A 27,282-nucleotide genomic window follows, 5' to 3' on the forward strand; every position below is an offset into this window, starting at 1 on the left:
GGGCGAGTCTAAGAGACTGGAAGATACATACATTGGTCGTTACTGAGTAACGACGGCGCTATATATACTATGAGCCGTACGGATGTATCGTATCGTGCGGAAGTACCGACACTGAGTCACGTGATGGGCTGGTTCTGCATGCACATGACGCTGGGCGTAGACCACGTGTGGGTCACGTGGTCGATGTTGCTGGCACCGAAGGTGGCGCCACGACAGTGTCGCCGATGCACTGGTGAGCAGAGCGCCCATGGATTCCGACTTTCACAATCGCTACAAGATTGCGATCGACGGTCTCGCGGAACTGCGACGCCGCCGGCGACTCCAGCGTTTGGAATTTGATCTCGGCTCCAATATGAGGGAGAGTGACCTCGAACTGGCCAACAAGTTCCTGTTCGAGCCCAGGAACTTCCGTCGCACTTTGCCCTTCCATGCCGGCGGGTGGTATTTGAGCTCCTCCTCTGCAAAAGGGGCGTCTGATTACCTTATGACGCGGGACGGGATCACCATCTCGACCATCGAGCTCAAGCCTCCCCATACGTCGATCATTGAAGGCATTTCAAACCAATCCGACGCCTACATTGGAACCGACAGCCGTGGACGACCTCAAAGCAACAGGCTTACAGTTGGTGAGACCCTCGGCGTATGCCAACTCCTACTCGAGTTTCAAAGGAATCGAGTGGGAACGATTTTCTACGGCAATCCCAGTGAAGTCATCGCCGTGCGGATGGACGAGCCTGGGGTAATGCGGGTTTCGAAGCCCGTAACAGCGCAAGGCCGCTTGATGACTATTCAAGGCGCCCAGCGACTGGTCACGCCCATGGCCTTATGGATCTCCGCTGCGTTTGTCGACCTTCCCCCATCAACGCTCCTACTCCCGGAAGAAACGGTCAATGAAATCACTTGTCACACCAGCACCTACTGCAGCGACAACTCAGATGTGCCTGGACCAGAACCAGAGACGGAGACGGAGAGGTGACGGAGGCGGTGCTAGCAAGCCTCATGGCGATACCAGCTTTGCCACTTTCGAAGAATGCGTAGTTTTGATCAATCTCCGAGTGAGTCAGCGATCAGAGTCGGCCAAGCTCATCTTGCCACCCGACCTCATTCCTCCTCTTCTACTCTCAAGCAAACACTATCAACAGCATCGCCATCCATGCACGAAACACGCCAGAGAACGTCCGTCTACTTCCTCACCCTTCATACTGACATCGACCTGCACGGTGAATGCGCGCGGTTTTACAAAGACTCCGTTACTCGCATCACCTTCGAACCTATCCCGACCCCTTACCTTCTGTCGTGGCAAGAGACTCACCCAGTGGGGTGAGGTACTCAAGTCTGGCAGCCGTCAATGATACTGTTGACAAGGGCAAGTCTAAGAGACTGGAAGATACATATGTTGGTCATTACTGAGTAACGACAGCATTATATATACTACGAGTTATATGGATGTAGTGTACTGTGCGGAAGTACTGACGATGAATCATGTGATGGACAGGTTCAGCATGCTTGTGACATTTGGCGTAGACCACGTGTGGGTCACATGGTCGGTGTTGCTGGCGCCGAAGGTGGCGCCACGACACCTTCCCCCCGCCATCTCCAGAGGAGCGAACAGTAGCCCAACCAGCTCCCTGTCGTGGTCGCCGGGAACGAACAGATGATCGGGTACAAACGAGTCGTCTGGGGCAAGGGGTCACAGACGAGTCACTTGTCGGGCGCAAGCAAGTCGTCATCCGATGGCCCTCGGCTCGTAACTCCACCCCAGTCCCCAATTCCCTTTCCAACTATGCACTCTGAATCACCCGCAAGTATCACACTGTCGCCCATGCGCCGTCACCATCCGCTTGTCACCACTCCGGAACTCACCGCTACAGAGCGAAACCAATTTGCCGATGCTTTTGTAGATATCCATCCATTTATTACTGTAGGTAGTTTTCCACTGCATCAGATATACAGTTCAAGCTCACACACTGTGACAATCTGAACAACAATAACCCCCAAACACTGACCACACGTGTTGAACATGTGGCATCACTCACACGATAACTGCATTTCCCAACCACAGAACACTCCACAATTTATTATGGTGTCAGTACCAATCAGTACCCACATCAGTACAGCCCCATCACATTGTCACATATACAGCAATGTCTAGGATTCTTTTCCCCAAACTCTTGATACTTGTTGTATTCTCACCCTGTCATAGTATCATGGTCTTATTGCACATCTATCACAGTTATTGATTTCGAGTCATCAGGGTGGTGGAGCTTCATCTGGTGTGCGGACACTACGAGGTGCTCGTATGACCTCAGCCCACCCCAGCCCGACGGCTCGGCTCTCTTCGATTTTGAACGGGCGACATGTCGCGGCGACCCCTGGTACGCCGCTGGGTTTCGTAGTGAAAGCTCTGGCTGGAATGGGCTTTAGCCGGTGACGCCAGAGGGTTGGGCGAACGCACAGCTCGACATGATGGCGTGAAGGTACTCCTGCTGGTGCATTCTCACAATGCAATGTGTATCACCCGAGATACTTTGCTCCTGTCCTGCCCATCTAAGAGGCATTTGTCCACCAGTTGAGCTGCCAGACCTTCATGGCCATTTGCAATCCGTCACGCCGCGGGCCCGTGAAAACGGTGCGTTCGACAACTGTGGCGCGCCCCGTCCTCCATGCATTGCCAAGCCAGTACGTGCCGAGTGTGACTGGGGCCGAGCTGATAGGTAGACCGTGTGCCGTTCCAATTGTCGCAGGAAATTCACTCTTGCAGGGTGGCAGGTACGTCGGGCTGCTCTCGCCCGTTGACAAGTTGCAGACTCGAGCTTCAGGCAGCTGCTTCAGTCCACCGGATATTCCTTGTGTCATGACGCCCTCGCGTTCGGACACGGCCTCACTCATATCTATCGCTCGTCGGTACCCATTAGAGACTATCGCGTGCATCTGCCAGTCTTCAGACTCGCTCGTTGCGAAAAACCCGACGCTTCCGGACGTGAGTACTCCATCCCAAGGCGGGTGCAGTCTCACCACGACATCCCACCTGTGCGCTGAGCCAGTACTGTGCCTCCTCACCCACCCACATCATTCCAACATGCTCACTCGCCACTTACGACATCACTGTGACGTGCTACCACGCCGTGGCGATCGAGCTAAGCAATCCCATTCAGTACAACGGGCCCTGCGGGTGCACCCGCACCACGAGCTTCTTTAGGCGCCGCATCCACAAGCGGGCGAATTTAGTGCAGACCCAGGTCAAGTCCACTGTCTCTTTGTACAGTGAAGATTAACGTTTCGTAATGGATTCCCTCGCTCTAGTGCACAAGGAGAGCCGCTGCCTTTTCTCTCTCAGTCGTCACGAGTGCTGAGTCTTGTTCAAGCTATGGATGTTGGGTACGCGACGCCGCGGCTCAGAATTTGTCACACCTGGTTGGAGTGCCGAGAATGTGGTGTCAGCTGCCCTCCAGTGGATGCATGTACCCGACAGGATCCGCGCCGAGCTGGCCATGCTGAGTCTACTTAGTTGAACGTCCCATAATCTCGGACCCAAGCTGGAGTCGCGCTTATCAGTAGCAAAGGCTGACGTTGATCGCTCTCGAAGGCCGTAGAGACTGCCGTTCATCACACTGGTGGTGAAGTGGGAGAGCTGCGAGGCAGTTCTGGACCGTGGAATAGTCAAGGCCACGGCCTTCGCCACTATGCAGACTCATTGTTGTACAGTACTCAGCGCAAAGCGCCGGCAGAGGGTGGCAAATCAACTGCACCATGAGTGGGTGGCCAACCAACTGCATCATTAGTGGGCGGCAAATCAACTGGAGGTCATAGCTAGCTTCTTGCTCCGTAGCCTTTTGCACATCTCCAGGCTGGTGCCTGCAAGATCCTCGCCGATTTACGACGTCCTCGTCACAATTGGGCATTCCAACCAAGACAGCAAGCAAAGGGCGTTGGAACGGAGCATAAGATGAGGTCAGCAGAGTGCTCATGAAACCGCGCCACCTCGTGAACATGTAACCGGGTAGTAAGCCAGACGCCGATCCTGATGATGTGCAGTGCCTGGAAACCTGGGCGTCCAATCGAACTGATCGCCTGATTGCCCGCCGGACTCGAGGTATGCTTGTCAACGGTCAAAGGGTTAAACGCATCCAATCATACTCCTTGTCTCGAGGCATGCTGTGCCATCTTTCGCTCAGCTGAGTTGCCGCGTTCCTGATTCCGACTCCACCAACAGCGCTTTCGGTGAGTGTGACTACCTAGACCCTAGATAACGACTGCTCCGTATAGATTCGAGGTACGAGTGGCGACTCTGGGAGGCCGGTTGACTCGCCGGTGGGCGCTTGACCGGTACCTCTGTTGATGAGCTCCAACTTCCGATGCGACTCCGTGAACGCGGAAGAAGACATATCTAGTCAGGCGACAGAGTCTCTTCACTTCTCACAAGAACTCTCGCCACCCACTCAATCGTACACTTGGAGGTCTCGCCACTATGAGCTACTCAGTCTTCGCGAGCCGCTTGGAGGCCAACCTCTCCAAGTTTGGCTTGACGACGGACACACTTGCCACCAAGCCATGCTTCAACTCACTCGGCTCACGCCTGCAGGGTCAGATCCAGAACGCGCTCCTGCATGCCATGGACCCGGCGTGGGACGCCATACCGGGCACGCGGATGTCATTCATTACGACAGCCATGCGTCGCGGCTGGACGCCCAGCCACCTCCTCTTCGTCGTGGCAGATCGCGTGGCTCGCGGCGAGCCCGACACACAGATCTACCGTGCGTTCAAGGAACGCCTCGAGGCCAGTCTTAGTCAGAACGAGCTTAGCATCGACGCACTCGCGATTAGAGCCTGCTACAACCAGCTCGGAGCGAGGATGCAGACGCAGATTCACAATGCGCTCCTCGCAGCTCAGGATCCCATGTGGGACAGTGAGCATCCCGGGTCGCGGATGGGGCTCGTCATGAATGCTGTCCAGAAGGGCTGGACACCGAGCCATCTCCTCTTCGCCATCGCTGATCGGGCCGCCCGCCAGTCCGAAGAGGAGCAACGCAAGATCTCAATGCGCGTGGCTTCCGCCGAAGCTGCCGCTGCCCGTGCACCACCCGCCGCGGCCATACCAGAGGCCGACCTTGCTCCGGTCCTTAACCAAGCTCCCAACGCTGTTCGCACTCCAACCGCTGCTTCAGCACCAGCTGCTGCACCTGCACCATCTTCTCCCGCCTCTCAGCGTGCTCCAGCTTCGGCCTTTGCTCCGGCTTCTCCCCGCACGCCAGGCGCATTTCCACTACCTCCTCCTCGCACGCCGGTCTCTCCCACCACGCAAGCCGCAGCCTCGGCTGGAGGGACACTTCGCTCTCCAGCTACGGCCCCTCTTCCAACTACAACACCTACCCGACCCCATGTGGTTATCGCAACACCTGCAGTTCCTGGCCCGCCTGTGCGCCGCGCCGGTTCCGTCGCGTCTACTGCCAGAACAGCCTCTCCCGGCCCGCTTCGCCGTCCCGGTTCCATCGCTTCCATTGCTACATCCGCAACAGCTGCTTCTGCCGCAACTGCGGCCTCTGCAACGAGCACTGCTACTGCCGCAACGACGGTTACTGCCAATTTCAACACCCCTCGCTCATCGATCGCAACCGCCCCCGTCCCCCCTGTCAACCCCACGGCCCTCGTCAATGCCCTCACACACAGCGTGGCAGCTGTAGGCGTCGCTGTGGACCGTCTACAAGACATGGCCGCGACTTTCCAGTCCGAGATCCAGGCTATTAATGGCATCCACGAGAGCAAGAACACAGTGTCCTTCGTCGAGCCGAGCTCGGTTCTCGACGCACGGCTCAAGGCAGCCTTCCAGGCGGCCAATTACGCGGCCTCCGGTGGACATGGCTACGCAATCCACATGGTGTTGAGCGAAATCGAAAAGTTTTCAGACCAGCGCCTGACTGCCGCACTGATCGAGGGTGCTCGCGCCGCAGAGAAGCGCCTAACGGCAGCTCTGGTAAACGCAGAGCTACAGGCAGCAAAGCGGTTGCATGCCGCCATGGTAGCTGCCGAGAACACGGTGGCTGGCCGAATTTCCGAGGCGGTCAGCCAGGCAGAGGAGACTGCAGAGCAGGTTGCGGAGCAGCGCGTGAACGCGGCCGTTCAACGAGCGATGGAGGAGATAGCGCGGCGGCACGAGGAAGAGGTGAAGAGGGCGGTTGAGGAGGCCGAGCGGCGTGGAGCTCTGCAGACGCAACGGGCCGTGCAGGGAGGTAAGTTTGGCGCTGGGCCCCAGCTGACGGCAGCCGTGGAGGCAAGCAAGCAGAGGGAGGCAGCGGCCTTCAAACAGGAGCAGGAGCGATTGGACGAACGCCTGGCGGCTGCAATATCTGCCGCGACCACGACCGCAGACGTGCGCGTGGCTACGGCACAGGATGCATGCGAGGCCGCTGATCAGCGCCTGGCTTGCGCCTTCGCGAGAGCGGAGGAGGTGGAGACCGCACACGCAGCCGAGGTAAAGGGGCTGAAGAGCGCAGCAGAGGCGCTGGAGGCCGATCTCAAGACGTTAGAGGCTGCTGCGAAGACTCATGCGGACCAGCTCGCACGGCTGCGGGCAGCCAACACAAATGCTTTGGACATCATGCGAGAAGAACACGCGATGGAGATTGAGGGTCTGCAGGCCGACATTGGGCGCCAGCGGAGGGTCGTCGACATGATGAAAGCCAGCTACCGCCGCAAGTTGGAGGCGGAGGAGGTGGACGAGGACGAAGAGGGCGCCAACACTTGCATCATTTGTCTCGACGAGATCGCCGACCAGATGCCCTTCCAGTGCCAGCATGTTGTTATGTGTTCTCGTACGTCAGTATCAAAAAGAAGAGGCTGACCTCAGAATGTGCGGATCGCGTCGTAACGGATTCTAAGCACTGTCCGTTCTGCATCAATCGGACTCCGCGCAGGTGAGAGACAGCGTCACGCAAGCTGACATCAGAAAGGAGGAGTGGCGTGTGTTCCTTGCCAAGTGAACGTGGGGTGGCAGTCCGGCACGCATTGCCGGAGGCGATGCAGGTGAACAGGGAGATTTTTGTTGCTTGTCAGATTCTGGTTGTGTTCAGTACGTTCTACTCTTTGGCTCATTTTGTACCGATAGGCTGTTGCATCGCATCTCGACTGTCTGCACTGCCACAGGGGCGGAATACTCCGAAGTCATGTGACCGCCGCGCCGAGCGCCGTTCTCATGGACATGTCCCCGCTTTCATGCGTTTGAGAACGTCACGGGGTGCACACCCTGAGTGCGGAGCGATCCGATTCAGACGGGCTGCTGAAGAGCCGATACAGAAGCCAATGTTTCGAAAGTGTTGGCAGTCTTGGTCAACCCGGACACATTCCTCCTCACTTATCAACCGGCCGATACCAGATGACGCGTGTCGCGTGTCGCTACAACACATCTTCAGGCCTCTCGTCCTAACCTCCGTCATGCACTCACTCTCATTGCTGTCACTACTCACACATTCGGAACAGCGGCGGATTCCAAGCAGTAGAGCACGCATGGACATCAAACAGTGTCCTGCTTGCGACGACTTAAGAACATGAATGAAACATCTAACCGGGATTCACACGGGCGCCGAACGCCTCCAGCGTTTCAGGATGAGTAGCATTCAGCAAATCCCCTGCAGCAGGTACTACTCTGTGGATGCATGAGGCTGTAGAAAAGAGATTGAGCTCTTGGAACATAGAGAGGATGGCTCAGAAGCGACTACCCGCCAGTGCGTGTGAATCACAGCTCCAAACTGTTAAGGAAAAATGTTGTTCTCGAACCGGCTACGGAAGGTAAACGCGCCACTTCTCGAACCTATTGTTTAGCTTCTCCCGAGGTTTGAGAACTCACTTGCGCTGGGCTTCGCAATTGCAAACAGGACAGCTCTTGACTAACGGTACGCAGTCTGCACTGAGCTTCACCTAATCTCACTTTAATTTTTTTAGCTCACCTTCGCACAAGTAGACGTGCTGGCACACGAACGGCATTTGGCTGACAATCTTATCGACACAGCCGATGCACTGGCTTTGATGCTCCTCTGCTCGGTGCAGCTGCTCTTCGCAATGCCGCTTCGATATCTCTGCTTGGTGCAGCTCCTCTTGAACGCGGCACACACGCTCCTCGGCCAACTCCAGCTGCTCTAGGAAGATCTGTTCCTGCTCCTTCTTCTCTCGCTTGAGCTTCCGCACCTTCTCTTTCTTCTCGGCCTTAACCTTGCGCACCTCTTCCTGAGCCCGCTCAATTTGTATCTCGGTGTGTGTCTCAAAGGTATGGGCGGCGGGGCGTTCCTGGATGAACTCAGTAACACGCAGGCGCTCCTGCTCGACCCTCGCCAGCAAAGTCAAGTTCATGTCGTTCTCCGCTTGCAAGGCAGACAAGTGGGTTGCCGCATAGAGAAGCAGGGCGGGACTGAGTCCGTCCATAAAGCGCTGGCCGCGCGGGAGAGTGAGAGGCTGGGGGTGGAGGGCGGCGCTGATGGCCTCTAAGACGGCTGCAGTCGGAGGAGGGGGTGTCCTGAAAATGTCGACAGTGGTGAGGCCGAAGTGGGACAGGTTATCCTCCAGGCGTGTGTGGAACTCTGAGTAAAGCATGGTAAACCTGAAGAAGCGGGTGGGATGGAGGGTGGGGTGAGCAGTAGAGGCAGTGTGCGGTTTTAAGTCATAACCATGTAGGTACATCACACACTGCTAGGTGGTGCGACCACTGAGAGCTCCCCATCACCCACAGTGCGAACGCAAGCAATCTGCACTCTAATGGGTGCAGCTGAGTTTGACTGGCCCTGTGTATGAGTGCTAGCGTACACACGATGAGCGCTGCATCGATCAACTGTGTACAAGCCCTATCCTCGCCCGTGTTTCACCCGAGCCAGCTCTGCCCGCAGATATCCACAACCTCGTAAATGACTGGACAATGCCCCGTCTACGGTAGATAGACTCGCCACTGACCATGGCTGGATAAGCGCACTCGCTGAAGCACTCACGGGAGCATATCGGCACATCCGCAGAATGGGCATTGGCCTGTCTGGCGCTGAACCTTGAACACACAATCAGGCTTCAGCTAATCCTGAGTGCGACAACGTACCATGGCACATGAGGACGTGGCGACAGCGGAAGGGCATCTGGCACGCCCCTGCGTCCATGCAGACGACACACTGCACCCCAGCATGGCTAGCAGCTGCAATGGCGGCCTTGACAGCCGCCTCCTTCTCCTGCGTTGCTTTATCAGCCGCCTGCGTCAGCGCGTCGGCCTTTGCGTCCTCAGCGGCACGGAGAGCGCTGTTCAAATCCTCTTCGGCCTTTGCGAGAGCTTGGGCCATTTTATCCGACCAGTGTTCCTCCATTTCAGACTTGGCGTCCTCAACGGCCTCGTACCGAGCGGCCTCCGCCTCCTCCGCGGCTTTTCTCAGAGCGGCCTCCTTCTCTTCCGCAGCCTCGGCCATCACTGCCTCCACCGCATCCGCCACGGCTACAGCGCGGTCGATTTCTGCAATGTGTGAGGCAACCTCCTTCTCCTCCTCCACCTGAGCTGCAAGCAAAGATGCAGCCTCCGCCGCCGCTGCAGCAGTGTCCCGCTTCGCCTTCTCCACCGCAGCCGCACTGCTGCGCTGCTCATTCTCGATCTTACTGGCTGTCTTGCGCTTGACCTCCTCGATGGCAGCAGCTGCTTGGCGCTTGGTGTCCTCAACGACGGTGCTAGTGTGGCGCTTGACCTCTTCGGCCGCCAACTCCTCCTCCCGCTTTGCCTTCTCGATTAACTTGTTCAGCTGAGCAGCGTGCCGCTCCTCGCTCTCCCGCTTAAAGGTGTCGATGGTGATAGTGTAAGCAGCCTCCGCTTCCCGCTTAGCCTCTTCGACGGCTAGTCCGACAGTGAGAAAGTTGCGATCAGCTGGATTCTTGAGGGAGCGGATGAGGTTCTCGATGTCGCGGGTGAGGTCGTCGATAAGAAGGCGGTGGTCGACAGTGGCGGCTAGGTTGATTACTTCATCGGAGGGAGGTGTGTTCTGCGGGGAGTGTTCGGCCTGCCGTAAGCTGGGAGACGGGTGCGACTTACCGAAGCTGAAGAAGAGGCGTTTGAATCGCCCGAGCCGCTGTGCTGGGGATGCACAGTGCCGAAGAGCATGGTGAGGAAGATGTTGTAGAGAGGTGGGATAGACCGTGAGATCTAAACAAAAGCAGGAGGCGAGTCTACTCGCCACCCTGTTCGGTGACAGGCAAGGGCGTAGGGCGAGGGCGTAGAGCTAGGGCCTGGAGAGGCGAGTCTAGAAGCTGAAATGTTGCATGTTGCGCCCCTTGTCAGGCTTGGGCTCCCGCGAGTTGGTATGTGTGTAGGCAGGAGGTATTGGGTGTTTCTATGCGAAACCTTCTCGTGTTCCGCTTGGACCGGCCCAGCTCTTTCGTCTAGCTCGCTTCCTCCAGAGGTGCCCAGGCACACATGTATCTCTTGACCACGACTCTCCATTGTAACGTGCTTTCCCCAGCCTGGTGATCTATGCAAAGCACGGAGTAGAAGCAGATGCAACTTGTGCCATCGTTCCAACACCAGGGCCGTTGGTTGCGCGACACATACGCCCCGCAAGGAGAGCGGGCCGGTCGGTGCGACTTGGGGTTGACACCAATTGCGACAGACTCCTTCTGAGTTCTGTATAGCATTTCTAGGGGAGAAGCCCGAGATGCAGGGGGAATGAAGGCCGTAGTACAGCACTGGAGGGTGAAACTCATGGCGTCGGGCTCGCTCGAGCCTGTTCATGGCTTATCCCCCAAAATTGTGGGGCGACACTGTGGCACGACGATTGCGAATCTCGCTGCGAGTTGCTCGCCTTCTCGATGTTGACAGCCTAGCGTGTCTTCCCACACCTGGCCTAATTTTTATATAACATGTCAGTCCATCGCTCGTTGTCTACTCACTCACTCACTCCAATCCTCTCTTACACATCCTACCCACAACCCAATCTGCGCCGCTCCTTCTTCACCTTGCCACATCTCCCTCCCCCCACGACTCCCCGTCACCTCTTCCCAGCGCATTAACGTACGCACCACTGCAGCTCTTGGACTGTTCAGCAGCCACTGCACTGTCTCTCATTACACAGTAAGCTGCGACTCCTTAGGCCATACTCACCTTCCAGCCCGTTCCTTATCTCCCGCTCTCACTCCTCCTGCCCAAAGCTCCAAGTCCACCTCGTGCGTCAACCCCTTCCTCGTTCTTTTGACCCAGTCCAGCACCTAAATCATCCAGCTCTAGCCAGCTCCAAGATGACACCCATCAGCAAACGCGACGGCGGCAACACCGCGCCTCGCGTCCCTGTATCCAGCCAGCCGAGGGCCCGCACCGGGCCTTCGGAGCCGGTGCAGTCGGCCGGCGAGAACACCGCGCAAACCAAAGGCAAGCAGGACAGCAAGGCTGCGATGCTCGCCGTGAGTCCTGATGGAAAAGCCCTCCTCACCTAAAGTTCCACGAGCTTGAGGAGAACGCTGCCCAAAAATTATAGAAGCCCGATGCTGATCAGGAAGAAAATCAAGATCCTCGAGAACGACATCAAGGTGCTGGCGGCCGAGAAGAACAACACCCAACAGGCTCTCGACGACGCCAATGAGCAAATCAAGGGGCTGCAGACAGACAAGAAGAACACTCAACAGGCCCTCGAAGCCGCCAAACAAAGAATCAAGGACCTCGAAGACAGCTTCCTCGCCGCCGTTGCCCGTGTGGAGGCTTCGTACCAGGAGAACGCCGAGGCGGTCGAGGAAAAGTACCAAGACCAGCTTGAGGAAGCGTACCGCCTCGGCTTCAACGCAGGTCTGTCCCAGACCAAAAAGCCGCACAATGGGAACAACGCGTCCAAATGCCTTGTGTGCGGCACGCGGGTTGTTGACCACATGCCGTTCACGTGCCAGCACGTGTCGACCTGCCAGAGTAGGTGTTTTCGCAGAGAAAGCTCACGACAGAATGCGAGGGCCAGGCACAGAAGTGCCCTTTCGAGGGGTGCGACCAGGAAGAGCGCCGCGCCTTGTGAGTCTACGATGGCGGCGCTGACGACAGCGACGGCAGGAAGGTCATCTTCCCGCCTCTCCCCCCGCCTCCCGCAGACGAGGAGCCGAAGGTCAAGGGCAAGAAGCCCAAGCGCCACTAGGATGCCTGTTTGGTCAGGCCAGTCATGTGCCAGCGTACATAAGTACGCAGGGCGTGAGTATTGAGGATATCAGTACTCCGTATAGTCAGTGAGAGCAATAGTAATGTGATATAAATGCTCTATGTCAGTGCGGATCGGGTTGTGCCTGTGATGCGCCACTTAGTGGCCCCACCAACGCACAGAACGAGCAGGTCAGCACGCATCCCACCAGATCGACAAGAATAATCCATGTAGCAGCGTTCCGTGCGCGCCGTCCTTATCCGCCTCACACCTCCTCGGGGGCAGCGTTGCGAGGCGCCGCGCACTTGCTCCAGAAGGGCACGCACTTGTTCGTGCACCAGTACCACCCGCTCTGGCAGACGGGCGGGGCGGGGGCGCACGCGGGAGCGCCGTCGCGCCAGACAAACACCTCGTCGTTCGCGCAGGTGGCGCGTTTGTGGAGGGGTGGGGAGTTGTGATCGCGTGTGCGGTGTGCGCTCGAGTCCGAGTCGGGGTCGGTGCGCGGCTCGTGCGGCTGCGTGTCCGTCGAGTATGGCTTCGGGGCGTTGGGCTGCTTGTGGGGCTTGGACTTGGGCCAGTCATGGTGCGAGCTGGGCTTGGGCTTGGGCTTGCGATCGGCGTCCTGGGGCCGCGGCTCCGGCTCCGTCTGAGGGCCAGTCTCTCCGTCGGGCCTGGAAAGATCGGCGGGCTTGACGGGCTTGGTCCTCGCATTCGCATCACGCCCATCATCGTCAGTCGTGAAGGCGCGCGCGATTTGCGCGGCGCCGCCCGCCTCGCACTTCGTCCAGTAGGGGATGCACTCGGCGGTCGAGGCGCACCAGTACCAGCCTGAAATGCAGATAGGCGGGGGCGGGCCGCAGATCGGCCCGGAGGGGGTGCCGTAGAGGACTTGGTCGTCGGGGCAGATTGCGCGGGGCAGGAGGGGGGCGGCGGAGATGAGGGACAGAAGGGGGAGAGCGGCGAGGGCGAGGGAGAGCATGGCGGGCAAAGGGTATGGAGTGGGTGTCTGGTGAGGCAGGGGAAAGGTGCGGAGGACTCGAGGTGAGAGGCGACAAGGAGCGATGAAGACAAAGTCAGAGGAGGAGGTGTGATGATGAGTGCTCCACGGCGGGTTTTTAGTAGTGCATCAGCTGGTCAGCGGCGGTGCAGGTGAGTGCGGGGCGAGCTGTGGTGCTTAGTAACGATGCGTTGATCACTCAGCACTGATCACTGACCGTGATCAGCAGATGCAGCGAGGGCGCATAGGCATGAGGTGCGTGAACACCTGGGCGCGCAACACAGTGCTGGAGCAAGCGGACACCATTCCGACGCTGCGGCGCCCTGCGAGGCTCCCGACCTATACATACCAACCACCTGTGCCAGTGCGAGTGCGCCGCAGCAGGATCGACAACACCCTGTGCATGAGCGTCGCGTCCTCGCGTCTCCTGTCTAGGCAGGTGCGAGTCGTCTTTGGGACTCGGCAGCAACTCAAAAAAGCTTACGAGCCTTGGCCGAGAGTGGCAGTTGTCCCTCATCCCGCCCAGAGTGGCAGGTTTCCCATCCCACAGACCCGGGAGAGTGGTGTGCCGGTTCCGATCCTGTCCCGGGTGCTATGCCGTCTTGAAGATTATGCACTGCATGCCGTGCTCCTTGTCCTTCTGATCCATGCTACTGATCCGCAATGCTATGCTTGCCGCATGCCGCATGCCGCCCGCCGCCCTTCGCCGCTCTGCCGCCCTCGCCTGTGAACCGCACAGAGATATGTCCGCACGCAGCACTACGGTGCGCGCCGCTCCACACGCCACGGCCGCCCCTCGGCTTCGCGAAGGTACACAAAGCGGTCATGGAGCCGGCTAGGCTGACCAGCCCAGAACTCAATCTCGCTGGAGTCAGAACAGCCTGGTCCCTGGGTTTCACTCACGTCGGCACGACACGATATCCTCCCCACCCCGGGGGACAGGGGACGTCGGCGTCCGCAAAACGCTTCTCCACCTCCTGCACGGCTTTCTCAAGCTCGCCCTCGCCTACGACAGACGACTGTGCGCTCGCCCACGCACCGAGCTGGCTCCCACGCGGCCTCGTGGCAAAGTACGCTTCACTGTCTTCGCGCGACACCTTTTCGACGGCGCCCACGACGCGGACCTGCCGCGCAAGCTCGCGCCAGTGCATGGCGAGCGCGGCGTGGGGGTTCGCGGCGAGCTCGCGGGCCTTGCGGGAGGCGTAGTTCGTGAAGAACAGAAAGCCGCGTTCGTCCACCTCCTTCAGAAGGACGGCGCGAGCCGAGGGCACGCCGGATGGCGTGGAGGTGCACAGCGTCATGGCTTCCGGCTCGCGGACGGCTGTCAGCGCCTCCTCGAGCCATGTGCGGAAGAGGACGAGCGGGTCCGCCGGCAGCGAGGCGGGCGTGAGCCGCGCCGCGTGGTACTGCTGGTGTGCGGTGAGCTTTACGCCCTTGGGAGTGGGCTCGGCTTGGGCGCCGGAGGTGTTCACATCGAGGGCTGAGGAGACATGGCGCACAGCGAACGCGATGACTGGGACGGGGGCGGGGCGTGCCGTAATCCCAACGGGAGAGCGGAGGGCTAGGGCGAACCGTGATCTTGGGTACAGGAGCATGGGATCAGGATTGGGAGATGATGAAGAGGAGGAGGTGCTCTGGAGGATCGAGACGAGGACGAGGACAAGGACGGTGGCGCCGGCTATCGGGCAGTCGGGCGAGATGGATTCAGGCACAACCGGCAACAGCAGAGGGGGGATAAATTGTTTGGGCAGAGCAAGAGTACAGGGAGAGCGGTTATTCAGGGTAAATACGAGTGTTTTGGACATCAACAAGCCATCTGGCGTGGAATATCATATAATCACATTCCCTGGAATCGTCCAGTTGCCCTGCACCCGACATGGCCTGAGGCCCGACGGTTCGACTCTCTCTGCCGGCATTTTTGCAGCCGCCACCGCAGCTCACTCTGCGCCCACACGCCCCTGCATATCTCGGCTCAACCCACGACGGTGCACTTCCGCCCCCATGGCCCTATGACACGCGGCACGTCCCTATGCCCACTCCCTGAGTGCTCTGCTCTTGGAGAGGCTTCCAGGGCGGTGGCGTGTGGTCGAGCCTCGTTCCGGCGATTGGGATGAGATTGGGGTGGAGGACGAGGGCTGCAGACGAGGGAAAAAGAAATCAGCCTCGCTTCCCCCCTCCCACGCCGCCCGCCCTGTGGCGCTCAACATTGCTTCCCGCATGCCCGCTACCCTCAACAATCGCTTTAATCAGAGACCGCAGGCAGCGCACGACATGAGCGACGTCAGTCTTGCTTTGCCCGAGTCTAGCGGGAACAGCATGCCATGTACGACGCATTTTCCATCAGATCCGGGGTGTCGTCGTCGTCCTCACTCTTCGCTACAGGCTGTGCATGTGCTGTACCACCCGCTTGTTGGGCTATCCCATGTCCCAAATATCCAAGTCGCGGGGACCAATGCTGTAATGTTGCTCAAGGCACCCTCGATCTTGGGCCATGCATGCTGTCACTCCCAACAGCTCGTCTACCACCCATGCCAGCACCAGCCAGGGAGTCCCCACCCCTCCCCCTGTCCCTGTTCCGACCTACGACTTGGATGCACAGACAGACGACGAGTGTGACTGCCCCATTACTCTCATACAAACAATCCCATCCTGTCACGCTCGCTCTTGTTCTCTTTCTCTCTTCTCATCTCTCTCACTCTTCCACATCTCTTGCGCACTCTCCCCCTTGCCCATCCCCCCTCTCCATCACCACCACCATCCCTCTCCCCCACACTGCCGCCCTCCACCGACCATGCGCGCCCTGTGGTGCGCCGTCGTCGGATGCCCGGAGAAGCGGCAGAGCTTCACACCAGACGGCCAAGAGCTTCCCGACTGGCTCTCCTGGTCGCAGGTGAGCACAGCGCTCGGTCACGCAGCAGCGGCTGATAGGCAGTACGTGACGGTTGAGAATGGGCGGCAGGTGACGACGGGGCAGGTCGTCGATCTGCCTTTGACTTGTGAGTTTGACGTCAAAAAAATCAGCCGCGAAAGGACACGGCGACGGAATGCCGCTGACTGGCAGACTATGGGCCAAGTATACCACTCGGCGACGGGTGGTCATATGGTGGCTCCGAGTCGCCGACGGCTACCGCACCTCCGACAACAGCGCCCGAGTCGACCTCGGGAGCAACAGATACAACAGTGACGTCGGAGCCGGCGGCAACAACAACACCCTCCACCCTAGCGTCACCCTCACCATCCTCATCCCCCTCCTCATCCCCGACGTCCCCCGCATCACTCTCACTATCCCCATCATCCACAGCTTCAGCAACGCCCTCAACAGTCCCCTCATCCTCATCCTCACCATCACCATCACCCTCATCATCATCACTCCAATCCGCCCCTCGCCCCTCATCTTCGCGAACTATTACATCAAATGGCGGCACTGCGTCCACCTCCCCACTACCAAGCTCAACCTCTACCTCCGCAGCAGCCGGCGTGAGCCTCAGCCGCAACCTCACCGTCATCCTTCCCTCCATCCTCGTCCCACTCGCCGTCCTCGCCGCCATCTTCCTCCTCGCCCTATGTCTCCGCAAGAAGCGTGAAAAGTCAGAGGAGAAGCGCACCGCCGCATTCCGACGACCACCACCACAATGGGAGCCCGTGTCAACGACCGACCCACCAGAAAAGCCCCACGGCCCAGGCGGTGCTAGCCACGGGACGCGGGCGGCGGCTGGCATCGCCTCGGGGCCGGCTGCCGTTGGCGGAGCCCATGTTTTGGCCGCTGCCGCGCATGATGGAGATGACCACAGCAGCCAGTCGTCGTACGGCGACGAGCGCTCCTCTCTCCTACATCGCGGCAGTGTCGGCGGCAGCGTGCGCGGCAGCGGCGGTCGCGCAAGCGCCGGCAGTGGCGCCAGTGTGGCGGGGAGCACGAGTGGCCTCGCTGGTGTCGGTACGTCAATGGGCGCAGCCGCGGCCACTGCCGGTGGACTGGGCCTCCTGCGCTCCCTCGGCCTCGGTCGGCGGCCCAGAACCGAGAGTCCGACCGAGGACGAGCAGGACGACGGCGCGCGGAATGTCAGCGGCAATACGATGGAGCGTATGATCGGCCTCGTGCGCCCGAACCGCGGCAGCAAGCGGTCGAGCACGACGAGCGGACAGCGCTCCGGGAGCGGGGGCACGCACAACACCTCGGACCCAAAACGTTCTTCGGGCGGCACGAGCACCGGCGCGTACGTCCCCGTGCCAGAAGAGGAGCTGTTTTACGCTCCGCGGCCGATCATGGATCGCTCAGCAGACAGCGACGAGATGTACCACAGCGCACGCAGCAAGAACTCGTCTGGCGACTACGACCCAGGGACAGTTGGGACGGCGGGCTCGAGCTCGTCCAGCTCGTCGGGTGGGCACTCGGGCCGGTCGCGCGGAAGCAAGAGCAGCAGCAGCAAAAGCTCGCGCGGGTTCCGGGGCGCCGGCGGGCGCGTGCACGCCACTATTGTCGAGGAGGGCATGCCGCCCACCCTCGCAGGCGTCGACCTTGGCATGCCGGAAACACCAACGTCGGCGTCGTTTTCCGTGTACGACTCTGCGGGCTCGGGTTCGGGGTCCAAGGACGGGCAGGATTTGGGCGAGTTCGGCACGCGCGCCCACGGCGGGAGCCGATTGGCGCTGCCGCCTGGATCTGCGGCGGGGCGATACTCGGAGCGAAATAGCAGTGTTGGGACGTTCGGCACCCCGTTTGACCAGGACAGCCACAGCCGCGCCTCGAGCGAGCTTCTCGCTCAGGGTGGCCGGAACTGGGCGTCGGACCCGGCCCTCGTAAGCGCCGGGGTCGCTGCCGGGGCCGCTGCCGGGGCCGCTGTTGCTGCTGCGGCAGTTCTACCGTGGGGCGCGCAGCGGCAACAGCCGGTGGACAACGGTAGGCGCTCGCCGTTCGCGTCGCTCGACAGCACGCGCAGTGGCCACCGCCCGGCGTTGGACTCTGCAGGCACGACGCCACGGCTGCCGCAAGGCGCCGTGGGCATGGTGCCGCTCGATCCGCCGCGGTCGCATGAGCCGCGCCCGCTCCCGCCACTTCCTCCAGGCGCGGCACGCGCCATCGGCGCGGAAGGACACAAACGGTCGGGCTCGCAGGAGATGATGGCGGCGGCTGCCGCCGCGCTGGCGGAATACCAGCGTGCGGGGGGACACCAGCGTGCCGCATCTCACGACCTGCCTGAACGCACGCCATCGCCGGTCAAGCACTCGCGCAACGCGTCGGCGAGCCGAGCGCTCCTCACCCCGCTTCCGGGGCTAAACCGCTCCGCGCCCGGCCCGATCATCCGGCCCATGCCACTCGCGGCGGGCGCCGCAGTCGGCGGCGACATGATGCTTTCGCCGTTCGGCCCGCCGCCGCAGACGGACTCGAACTCGAACTCGCTCTCGCACCCCTCGACGGGCCCAAGCTTGCCGAGCGCGAGCGCGCAGGGCTTCGTCTTCCCCGCCCCGCCGGATACGCTGCCCACCGCGTCGACGGAGAGTCTCCGCGAGCCGCGGCACTCGGGGACGACGGCGAGCGCGGACGGCTCCCACCGGCGCGGGAGCGCGCCGCGCTCCGCGTCCTACGATGATTTCGGGGTGCAGCAGGGCACGGCGAGTCGGGTGAGTCCGTGTCCGAGTACGCTGACGCCAGTCCGAGCCCACGCTTGTACTGCTCAACTCGCCGACAGTGTCGTTGAACGAGGGGGAGCGCGCGCGGAACAGGGAGTCGAGCTCGAGCGGTGCCGGATCAGGCTGGGAGGAGGTGGGGACGGTGCAGCGGCTCGGGCAGGCGTGGAACACCGGCCCGACGACACCGCGCACGTCAGTTTACCTCCGTCAAGTGGATGAGGAGCCGAGCCCGTTCGCCCCCGTCGAGCCGGTGACGCCTGAGCGGGCGCGGCGCGGCGAGTTCGGCTCACCCCGCAAATTGTTGCAGCGGCTGTGGAGATAAGGACACGACGATCACGATACCGGCACGTATAGAGCATACACACTCGTTATTGTACATTCACTGGGACCATGCTATAATGCTATGTCTATCGCGTGTTGAGGACGTCGAGCATGGCGCGGGATGCGCCGCGGATGGCTTCGCGCCGCGCGAACTGCGCTTGGGCCCGCCCCTCGGTCCAGCCTGCGAGTTCTGTGGTTGTCGGCAGGGCGTGGTTGGGTGCGGGTGTGGATGCTGTGGGCGCCGGGGGAGCAGGGACGGGTGGTGCTGCGGCATCCGCTTCAGTTTGAGGCGGCGAGTACCCCGCCGCGGCAGAGAGGGGGACGGGCAGTGCGCCGACGAGATACGCAGACGCCAAGGAAATGAGTGCGAGCAGAGTTTGTGCGTCTGGCATCAGCTAGTCGCAGCACAAACGACTCACATTCAAGCTGCATAGTTGGGAGGGCGTCAATGCCGCCGCCTGCGCCGAATACGCTTCGTCCCAGCACGCCCATTTCGGCGCGCAGCACCTCGGCGCGCTCAAGAAGACGCGAGACGTCGGATAGCGCGCGGCGGGCGTTATCTGCGTCTGCTTCGCCGACGCCCGCGCCCGCTGCGCCGAATGGCACCCAGCCGGGGGGTGGGGCGGGGGGTGCGCTCAGCGTGCCTGCGCCCGCGGAGGCGGCGGCCGAGATGCTCGCCCACGGCGTGGCTGCGCGCGGAGACTTGATCCCCGGCAGGCTCGAGATGCCGGGCAGCCCGGCGAGGGCGCCGAGGCCTGGTGAGGGGAGGGGAGCGGGGGATGCGAGCGCTGGCGTGAGAGTTGGGAGGAGGGGGTGGGGTGTTGTCGTTTGGGAGGTGGGGACTGGGAGGTTTGCGAGGGGGTTGAAGGGTGACGACATGGTGGCGAGAGGGGTCCAGTGGAGAACAGAGTGACCGAAGGAGAGGGAGGAAGTGAGGAGAGGAGACAAACAGAAGGCAAGTGGAGGAGTGGAGGACATGATAAGTCACGTGATCAAACTCTCAATCTCCCTCACCGCTCACCGCTTTCTCTTCGCTCGCCATACCGACTTGCTCGCATGCGGTGCCGCGTGCCAAGACTTCGGCCTCGTACGACCATACGCCTGTCCTGGGAGCCGTGAGCAACCGAGATCGCCGCGGTGCTGTGGCGCGGTGCGCAAGGCGGCGTGAGGCTGAGCTGGCCATGTTGCTGACTTGTCACGATCGCTCGCTCGCTCACTCGCGCCGCTACCGAGCGGTGCTGGTCGCCGTCGGTCTGCATCGCTACCTGCATCGCTGACGTCCGTGGATCGCTGCATTACTGCCACCGCTGTTGCTGACATGCTAACATGTTGACATGCCATCATGCGGGCATGCTCTCATGCGCGATTTCTCGGCTTCTCCTCATCCCACCATGTTACCTCCTACTGTTCGGACCTCCCAGGCTGTGTCTTACACCTTACGATGCGCATCGCTCATGGCGTCCGGGTGCTGATGCGACCGACGTCGCCTGCAACTCGCTGACACGGTCGGCATCGTTGACTGCGCGGGCATCTCGTTAAGCAGCGTCTCGTTGAGCAGCGTCCAGAGCTATATAACGCCTTGGCTGACCTCGACAAAAAACCATCTCACAACCTTCAGCGCCAATCCAACCTCCAGCCTCACCACTCCACCACACGCCAATCAGCCTCCACCACAATGATCTCCGCGCTCCTCAGCCTCCTCCCCGTCCTCGCGTCCCTCGCGGCCGCCGCCCCGCTTCCAGACAGCCACCTCACGCCCACGCCCTCAGACTGGAAGCCGTACCCCGCACCCGCCCCGACCGCGGCATACCCCGACTACGCCTGGCCGGACCACGAGCACAAGTGGGACGCCTGGTCGCCGGCGTACAAGACGGGCTGTGACGTCTCGAACTACCACCTCCCGGCGTACGCTTACGACGAGTACAAGGAGGACTCGGACGCATGGAAGACGTGGCGCGACATGATGCCGCCCAAGGACCAGCACCTGACAATGACGACGACCGCGCGCGGCGTCGTGAACTACATCTGTACCGGCGGTGTCTATGTCCACACCGGCGTGTCGGCCGAGTAAGTGTCCCCCCTTTTCGTTCTGACTCCAGCCACTACGACACGTCCTGCGCCCTGTCGTACGCCGACGACTACAAGACCTACGCGGCCAACCTCCCGTACTACGTCTACGACGCCGTGCCCTACCCCTGGGCCGAGGACGGCAAGAACCCCTACCGCTACATCTGGCACGAGTACGTGCCGTACCCCGGGGAGGACAAGCACGAGTACAAGCACGACTACCGCCACGAGCACACGGACGGGCACGAGCACAAGGGAGACTACGCCGCCAAGTGGACCCGCGGCGACGGGTACTACATGTACGGGTGGGCCGCGGCGACTTACTCCCCCAGCGACAAGCACATCCCCTGGGCCCGGTACGAGTACCTCCCCATGGAGAAGGGCAAGGAGGACTACCTCCTCGCCCGGACCGTGCTGCGGACCGACACCGTTGGCGGGCGGGCGTCGCCCACGTGCGACACCGAGGGTGCGACGGTCAGCGTCCCGTACGCTGCCAACTACTACTTCTATGCTTGAGCGTAGGGTTGTGAGGTCAGACTGGGCGCGCCTCGCCCGGACACGACTCAACTCAGCCTCGGACTCTTACGTAACGTATCTCTATACACCTCCTCATCAGAATCCGATCATAGCCCCTCTTTAGACTCCAGACTCTTGTAGTCCGTACACACTCATTTCATGCAGCCTACATATGCCCAGACAGCCTTTTCACTCGCCACTAATGCTGACACCGCCGTACTCCTCACAGATACATGAACGTTACAATGTGCACAACACTCACGGGGCAACAGACAGACACGGATATCAACAGCTTTAATGAGAGATGTGGACGGACCCTGTGTCGCTGGATGAAACAAGTTGAGCCGTCTTGGTAATGCGGTAATGAATGCGAGCCAGTCATGATAGTGTTATCGCCCTCACACAAGTCGAGTTGCACTGATCTTGCTGGTCGGTATACTTTGGTGGGCTCTGCCACTCTGTAATGGATGAGTCTAGGCTAATCGCGCTTCAACGTAGAACCCGCGCGGGAGGCGGATTCCCTGTTCACCTTCGACGGGGCCGGCCGCTGTGCATCTATATTGCCTAGTCGTCGTCGTCACTGTCGTCGTCGTCACTGCCGTCGGCGTCACTGCCGTCGGCGTCATCGTATCCCTCTTCCTCTTCATCCTCGTATTCTTCGTCCTCGCTGTCCTCATCGTCGGCATTGTCGTCGCGGCCAGGCGCTGGGACATTTGCTGGCCTCCAAATGACTTCTCCCGGCCTACCACGGAAGTAGTTGAAGTTACGATATAGCATCGGATCGCCAGCAGGGTCGGGTACGCGCTCCGGTTGGAAATGAACACGATTAGGTATTGGCACAGGTTGGCGGACAGGGGGGACGGGACGCACGGGAGGTAGGTAGGGCGGAACAGCTGGGGCTGGGACAGCCAGAGCAGCATGCGGCCGGTAACCAGGTGGCCTCGGCCTTGCACCAGGTGGAGGCCAGTCCAGCATGAGAGCCATCCTCTGTATGGCTGCAATGTCGACTTCGGCGTGAGGGTTGCCCGGGGCCTCTTGCCTTAACGGAGGAGCAACGCGGGGCGGTAGAATGGCAGGGGGCCGCAGAGCATGCTCAAAATTGATCCGCGCGCCACCAGGGGCAACAGCCGCAAGGCGCTGCACCAAGTCGGCCCCCCCGCCGAGTGCTGCATGGTGCTCGCGGTGCATCGCTCGGTGCAGCTCATGTATGCCGGCCATGAAGTTGGCTTCTGGCGCGTGAATTCCTCCGTGTTGGGCGCGATACAATTGTGCGACCTCGCGGGCTTGGTTTATCATTTGGAGACGAGCCAGATCGAGGCCGCCGCCCATGAAGTATCCGATTGCCCCGCCAAAAGGCCCTGGAGCCTGCGGCGCGGCCGCGGGTACATCGACGTTAACTTCCGCCTCGGTGAGCTCGATGCCGCCAGCCAGGGCCGCCTGCCGTGCGGCCTGCATGGCCTCATCGCGCGCTCTGCGAATCTTCTGTCAGTCCTGGCTCAAGACATACTCACCCGTTCCACCTCTGCCTGTCCCTCGTTACCAATGTCCCAGAGTGGGCACCCTTTGGAAACACCAGCGGGCCGCCGAGCACCAGCAGCTAATGGTGAGCGTGGTTTGACGTGAGAACGTACGCGTTTGATCAAAATGCGCGTAGCCCTCAGGGATTGCTTTCTGACAGACATAGCAGCTGACAGTACGACAAGTTTGACACAGACGTCAGCTCAGTGCAGTGATAGTCGACTCACAGTGATCTTGTTGCAGCCCGACTCTTTCAGGTAAGCTTTGGAACACTTTGGGCAGCGTCGCATGAGTGCAGCACTCATTGCCTCCTCGACTGCGTGGCGTTTGTCCAATTTGAATTCTTGCTCCATCTCCTCGCAACGCTTGGGGATGTGGTCTGGGCGCTTGCAGTTGCGGCATGTCACCTTGCTGCAGGCAGGGTTGTGGCATCGGAACAGCTTTTCGTCCGGGTTGTCAATTACCATGGCGAATGGGCAGTGTGGACAACTCTCGAGGCCATCGATGGCAGCCATCTCGAGGTCTTTCATCTGTCGCAGTCGGTGGTAAAGCGACATAGTCTGTTCTCCGCAGACAGCGGCCAATACGGCATCTGAGAAAGGCGCGTCACATTGTGACATGTCCATACAGATGATATCCTGGCGTAAGCAACACTTCATCGGATGTGCTCACTATCTGGTGCTCGCCAAGCTTGTTTTCGGCCAGCGACGCCACACAGGTGCGGCAGAACATGTGGCCTTCTGGGCACGCGACCAGGTCCTCCTGCAAGTCAGTTGACTTCTATGGGAGGACGAACTAAGGCCTCTTGGTCAAAGCAGCAGCCGCATTCTCTGCTTTGGCCAGCGGTGATGGCCCGCTGGCGGCGCTCTTCACGATCAGCCTCCTGCTTTCGTTTCGCCGCCGTGTTGGCGAGCTCCCTCTGCTCCCTTTCTACAGCCTCCGCTGTTGCGTTAGCGTCACTCTCAATGAAAGACATGCCCATGAGCTGCTTGAGAAACCTATACTCGCGATGAAATTCCTGACAGCCCTCGGCTTGGTCACCATCGAGGATTGGGATATTCATCCTGCCCTTGCCGGTCCGTGCCCGCTTCAACTCTCTGTACGGTTTGTTGGGTGTGGTGGCAAGGCCGTGCAGGAAGATGTAAGTAGGAACAAGTTGCATTCCGCCTTGCTCTTTCCAAGCCGCACGAATGCTGATCGTGAGTACGACAAACCAGAGCGAACTCACAACTGGATGGGGACAGTATTGTGCACGTCCTCGAGAATGGCGAATGCCCGCTGCTGATAATTGATGCCTTTGCGCAACTCTGCACGATAGTTGCGATCCTTGTAGTCACCCTCGTCGTCCTCTTTCTGCTGCGCCTTCGTTGCATCCCCCTCACGCGGGTACTGGTCCATCTCTAGGGCGGCGTTGATCACGCGATCGACAGCCTCTTGGCCTGGGGTGACCATGTGGTCCTTTAAGGACTCGATCTGGTGCTCGAGATTCTCTCGCACCCAAGCAGTGCATAAGTCGGGGATGACTTCGAGCACCACGGGAATAAGGTACTTGACATCTGTAACGATCGCGTCGAAGTCGGAAACTTTCGAGGGTCCAGCGAGGGGCTGCTCCAGGTCGTCTACGCGCTGCTTGGACTTGGGTGGCTCGTCGAGGAGCTCGATGCTTCCTCTCGCGGCGCGCTTGTGAGCGCGAGGTTGAAGGTCATTACCTTCCTCGCCGTCTTCATCGTCACTCAAGACCATGATGGGACTGGCAGGAGGGTTAGCGCGGCGCAGATGCGGCGGCGCTTCCTCCAAGACTTCGAAATCGGAGTCCGAGCCGGACCCGCTTGGCGGGTTGTTGTTGTTGTTGTAGTTGTTGTCATTGCCAAGGTCCAAGGGGGGTTCAGCGTCTAGGAGCGCAATGACATCAGCATATTCAGCCAGGAAGTTGGCCACCTCGTCCGGCGGCTCTGCCATGGTGGGTCCAGAGAGCGGCTGAGAGCAGGCTCAGGAAGAATGTTGAGCCTGGGCGCGCAGGCGCCTCTGGGGCTGATATGAGTGACTTGTTGATAGTGAGAGGGATAAAGGACGCACCAGAGCCAGGGAGTGACAAGTTGCGCAGATGGTGGGTGACTCGGGAATGGGCGGGTGGTGGTGAAGGGAGGCGCGAGGGAGGGGGGGAGGGGGGGAGGGGAGAAGTGCGTGCGCTGGAGCAGGAGGATGGGAGAGTAGATGAGGGAGTGGGCAGTGCTGAGCAGAGGAGAGGAGGTGGGATGAGGGGATGGGAAAAGAGAAGAGGGATCGAGAGGAGGCTAGTTGAATAGCTTCTTGTTTGTGTCAAGTACGTATGTGTTAATCAGCCAGAGTCAATTGAGAGGTAGGAGAGGTTGGAGATCTAGAGCGGGAGTAGGCGCGCGGGATGCGTGGGCGGCGGACAGCGCGGTGCGTGTGCTGGATGACACGTTGGGCAGAGGGCCAGAGGGCGCGGGCGCGGGGGAGCGCGAGGGCCCGAAGGGAGGCTGTGAGAAGTGAATCGGATGAAGACTGTGTTTTCTTTGAGCAGCGGCGACGATGCGATGTGCGACACTCACGAACGAAGCGGAGAGGCGGCGAGAGTTGAGTAATCTCACCCCGCACCCGGCTAATCTATCACTACTACTACTAGTAATTCAAGGCCGGCTTTCCTAATGCATTATGTCAATAATAGATGTCATTTACTCATATCTGCCCCTTGCAACATTCCACACCCCCCGGTCACCCCCTGACTCGGATAAGATCACGTGAGTCCATGTGCTCTTAGGTAATCCAACTGGAGTTTACGGAATCAATTCGGCGGTGACGCTTGCGCTTGCGCGGACGCGACATGCACTTCCGTCACCTCTCCACCACCGCCAACAACACCCTTCCTCCTCTTCTCCCATCGCCGTCGTCGCTTCAATCGTCTCACTCGTCGAGCAGCTCGGACATCCCAAGAACGCGCTGTCAGGACCCCGCTTCCGTTCATCACTCCGACTCCACTCTCCTTCTCCTCGGCCAACTTCACCACCATGTTCCTCACTCGGTAAGCTTCAATGACTTTGCGTCCATCTAACCTCCCAGCTCAGAATATGACCGCGGCGTCAACACCTTCTCTCCAGAGGTAAGCTCGTATCCTCTTCCACTCGACTAGGCTAACAAACAGGGCCGTCTCTTCCAGGGTGAGCATTCGCGCTCATGGCTAAACCTCTGCTAACCTCAGTCGAGTACGCCATGGAAGCTATCAAGGTGAGCCCCTTTCATGACATCTCTTGTCGCACCTCGCTAAGACCAGCTCGGTTCAACGACCGTCGGCATCACAACGCCGCACGGGACGGTCTTGGGCGTCGAGAAGCGCGTGCAGTCGCCGTTGTTGGAGAGCTCGTCCATTGAGAAGATTATGGAGATCGACCGGCACATTGGCTGCGCCATGTCTGGACTCACCGCTGACGCGCGCACCATGGTTGACCACGCCCGCGTGACCAGCCAGATGCACGCGTTCACATACGACGAGCAAATCGGCGTTGAGAGCTGTACGCAGGCTGTGTGCGACCTGGCGCTGCGCTTTGGCGAGTCGGTTGAGGATGACGACGCGCTGATGGTGAGCATAGAAGTTTGGATGGACTGACGACACTAGTCTCGGCCATTTGGCGTGGCACTGCTCATTGCTGGTGTCGACGAGAAGGGCCCACAACTGTACCACACCGACCCTTCCGGGACATTTGTGCGCTACGAGGCCAAGGCGATCGGTTCGGGATCGGATGCTGCCCAGCAGAGCCTCCAGGACGCGTACCACAAGGTAGGGTGACCCACCAAGGTTAAGCTGACAGCAGCAAATGACGCTTGCAGAGGCGCACGTTTTGGCTCTCAAGGTGCTCAAGCAGGTCATGGAGGAGAAGCTCGACGAGAGCAACGTCCAGCTCGCGCAGGTGACCCTCGACAAGGGGTATGAAATTCTCAGTGAGGCGCAGCTCAAGGAGGCTATCGAGAACCTCCCTGCCGAGCGCCAGCAGGCATAGTGTTCGTCGTGCAGAGGTATACATGGGGTGTAGAATGCGACTAGAAGATGCATAGTGTAGAATGTGCTGGTGTGGGGCGAGTGTGTGAGGGAGGCAGGCGAGGAAG

General features: G+C 60.1%; 10 protein-coding genes across 10 annotated transcripts; 5 read left to right on the forward strand and 5 right to left on the reverse strand.

Annotated features, from left to right (window-relative positions):
• Positions 1 to 4,468: 4,468 nt before the first annotated feature.
• COLE_06358 (uncharacterized protein) lies at positions 4,469 to 6,977 on the forward strand (the record flags this gene model as incomplete). The annotated part of the gene is made up of 4 exons (XM_018426950.2): positions 4,469 to 6,227; positions 6,261 to 6,809; positions 6,845 to 6,911; positions 6,944 to 6,977. 4 exons carry the CDS (start codon positions 4,469 to 4,471, stop codon positions 6,975 to 6,977), a joined length of 2,409 nt encoding a protein of 802 aa, XP_018276157.1.
• A 954-nt stretch (positions 6,978 to 7,931) lies between these two features.
• COLE_06359 (uncharacterized protein) lies at positions 7,932 to 10,108 on the reverse strand (the record flags this gene model as incomplete). The annotated part of the gene is made up of 5 exons (XM_018426227.1): positions 7,932 to 8,069; positions 8,104 to 8,676; positions 8,715 to 8,815; positions 9,071 to 10,007; positions 10,040 to 10,108. 5 exons carry the CDS (start codon positions 10,106 to 10,108, stop codon positions 7,932 to 7,934), a joined length of 1,818 nt encoding a protein of 605 aa, XP_018276156.1.
• Positions 10,109 to 11,238: 1,130 nt separating this feature from the next.
• Positions 11,239 to 12,113, forward strand: COLE_06360 (uncharacterized protein; the record flags this gene model as incomplete). Its single annotated transcript, XM_018426226.2, has 4 exons — positions 11,239 to 11,400; positions 11,497 to 11,896; positions 11,929 to 11,992; positions 12,023 to 12,113. 4 exons carry the CDS (start codon positions 11,239 to 11,241, stop codon positions 12,111 to 12,113), a joined length of 717 nt encoding a protein of 238 aa, XP_018276155.1.
• Positions 12,114 to 12,378: 265 nt separating this feature from the next.
• Positions 12,379 to 13,092, reverse strand: COLE_06361 (uncharacterized protein; the record flags this gene model as incomplete). The annotated part of the gene is made up of 1 exon (XM_018425558.1): positions 12,379 to 13,092. One exon carries the CDS (start codon positions 13,090 to 13,092, stop codon positions 12,379 to 12,381), a length of 714 nt encoding a protein of 237 aa, XP_018276154.1.
• Positions 13,093 to 13,869: 777 nt separating this feature from the next.
• Positions 13,870 to 14,705, reverse strand: COLE_06362 (uncharacterized protein; the record flags this gene model as incomplete). The annotated part of the gene is made up of 2 exons (XM_018421539.2): positions 13,870 to 13,975; positions 14,014 to 14,705. 2 exons carry the CDS (start codon positions 14,703 to 14,705, stop codon positions 13,870 to 13,872), a joined length of 798 nt encoding a protein of 265 aa, XP_018276153.1.
• A 3,520-nt stretch (positions 14,706 to 18,225) lies between these two features.
• On the forward strand, positions 18,226 to 19,060 carry COLE_06363 (uncharacterized protein; the record flags this gene model as incomplete). The annotated part of the gene is made up of 2 exons (XM_018424210.2): positions 18,226 to 18,729; positions 18,761 to 19,060. 2 exons carry the CDS (start codon positions 18,226 to 18,228, stop codon positions 19,058 to 19,060), a joined length of 804 nt encoding a protein of 267 aa, XP_018276152.1.
• An 85-nt stretch (positions 19,061 to 19,145) lies between these two features.
• On the reverse strand, positions 19,146 to 19,938 carry COLE_06364 (uncharacterized protein; the record flags this gene model as incomplete). Its single annotated transcript, XM_018426949.2, has 2 exons — positions 19,146 to 19,444; positions 19,479 to 19,938. The coding sequence occupies 2 exons, from the start codon at positions 19,936 to 19,938 to the stop codon at positions 19,146 to 19,148; spliced, it is 759 nt and encodes a 252-aa protein (XP_018276151.1).
• Positions 19,939 to 20,734: 796 nt separating this feature from the next.
• On the forward strand, positions 20,735 to 21,642 carry COLE_06365 (uncharacterized protein; the record flags this gene model as incomplete). The annotated part of the gene is made up of 2 exons (XM_018419782.2): positions 20,735 to 21,126; positions 21,159 to 21,642. 2 exons carry the CDS (start codon positions 20,735 to 20,737, stop codon positions 21,640 to 21,642), a joined length of 876 nt encoding a protein of 291 aa, XP_018276150.1.
• Positions 21,643 to 23,363: 1,721 nt separating this feature from the next.
• On the reverse strand, positions 23,364 to 25,119 carry COLE_06366 (uncharacterized protein; the record flags this gene model as incomplete). Its single annotated transcript, XM_018419781.2, has 5 exons — positions 23,364 to 23,798; positions 23,833 to 23,922; positions 23,957 to 24,102; positions 24,139 to 24,353; positions 24,389 to 25,119. 5 exons carry the CDS (start codon positions 25,117 to 25,119, stop codon positions 23,364 to 23,366), a joined length of 1,617 nt encoding a protein of 538 aa, XP_018276149.1.
• Positions 25,120 to 26,391: 1,272 nt separating this feature from the next.
• Positions 26,392 to 27,176, forward strand: COLE_06367 (uncharacterized protein; the record flags this gene model as incomplete). Its single annotated transcript, XM_018425838.2, has 4 exons — positions 26,392 to 26,406; positions 26,453 to 26,758; positions 26,795 to 26,956; positions 26,991 to 27,176. 4 exons carry the CDS (start codon positions 26,392 to 26,394, stop codon positions 27,174 to 27,176), a joined length of 669 nt encoding a protein of 222 aa, XP_018276148.2.
• Between the last annotated feature and the right edge of the window lie 106 nt (positions 27,177 to 27,282).

The sequence above is a fragment of the Cutaneotrichosporon oleaginosum genome (genome assembly GCF_008065305.1).
Source record: "Cutaneotrichosporon oleaginosum strain ATCC 20508 chromosome Unknown ATCC20508_contig05, whole genome shotgun sequence".
In the NCBI taxonomy this organism is placed as follows: domain Eukaryota; kingdom Fungi; phylum Basidiomycota; class Tremellomycetes; order Trichosporonales; family Trichosporonaceae; genus Cutaneotrichosporon; species Cutaneotrichosporon oleaginosum.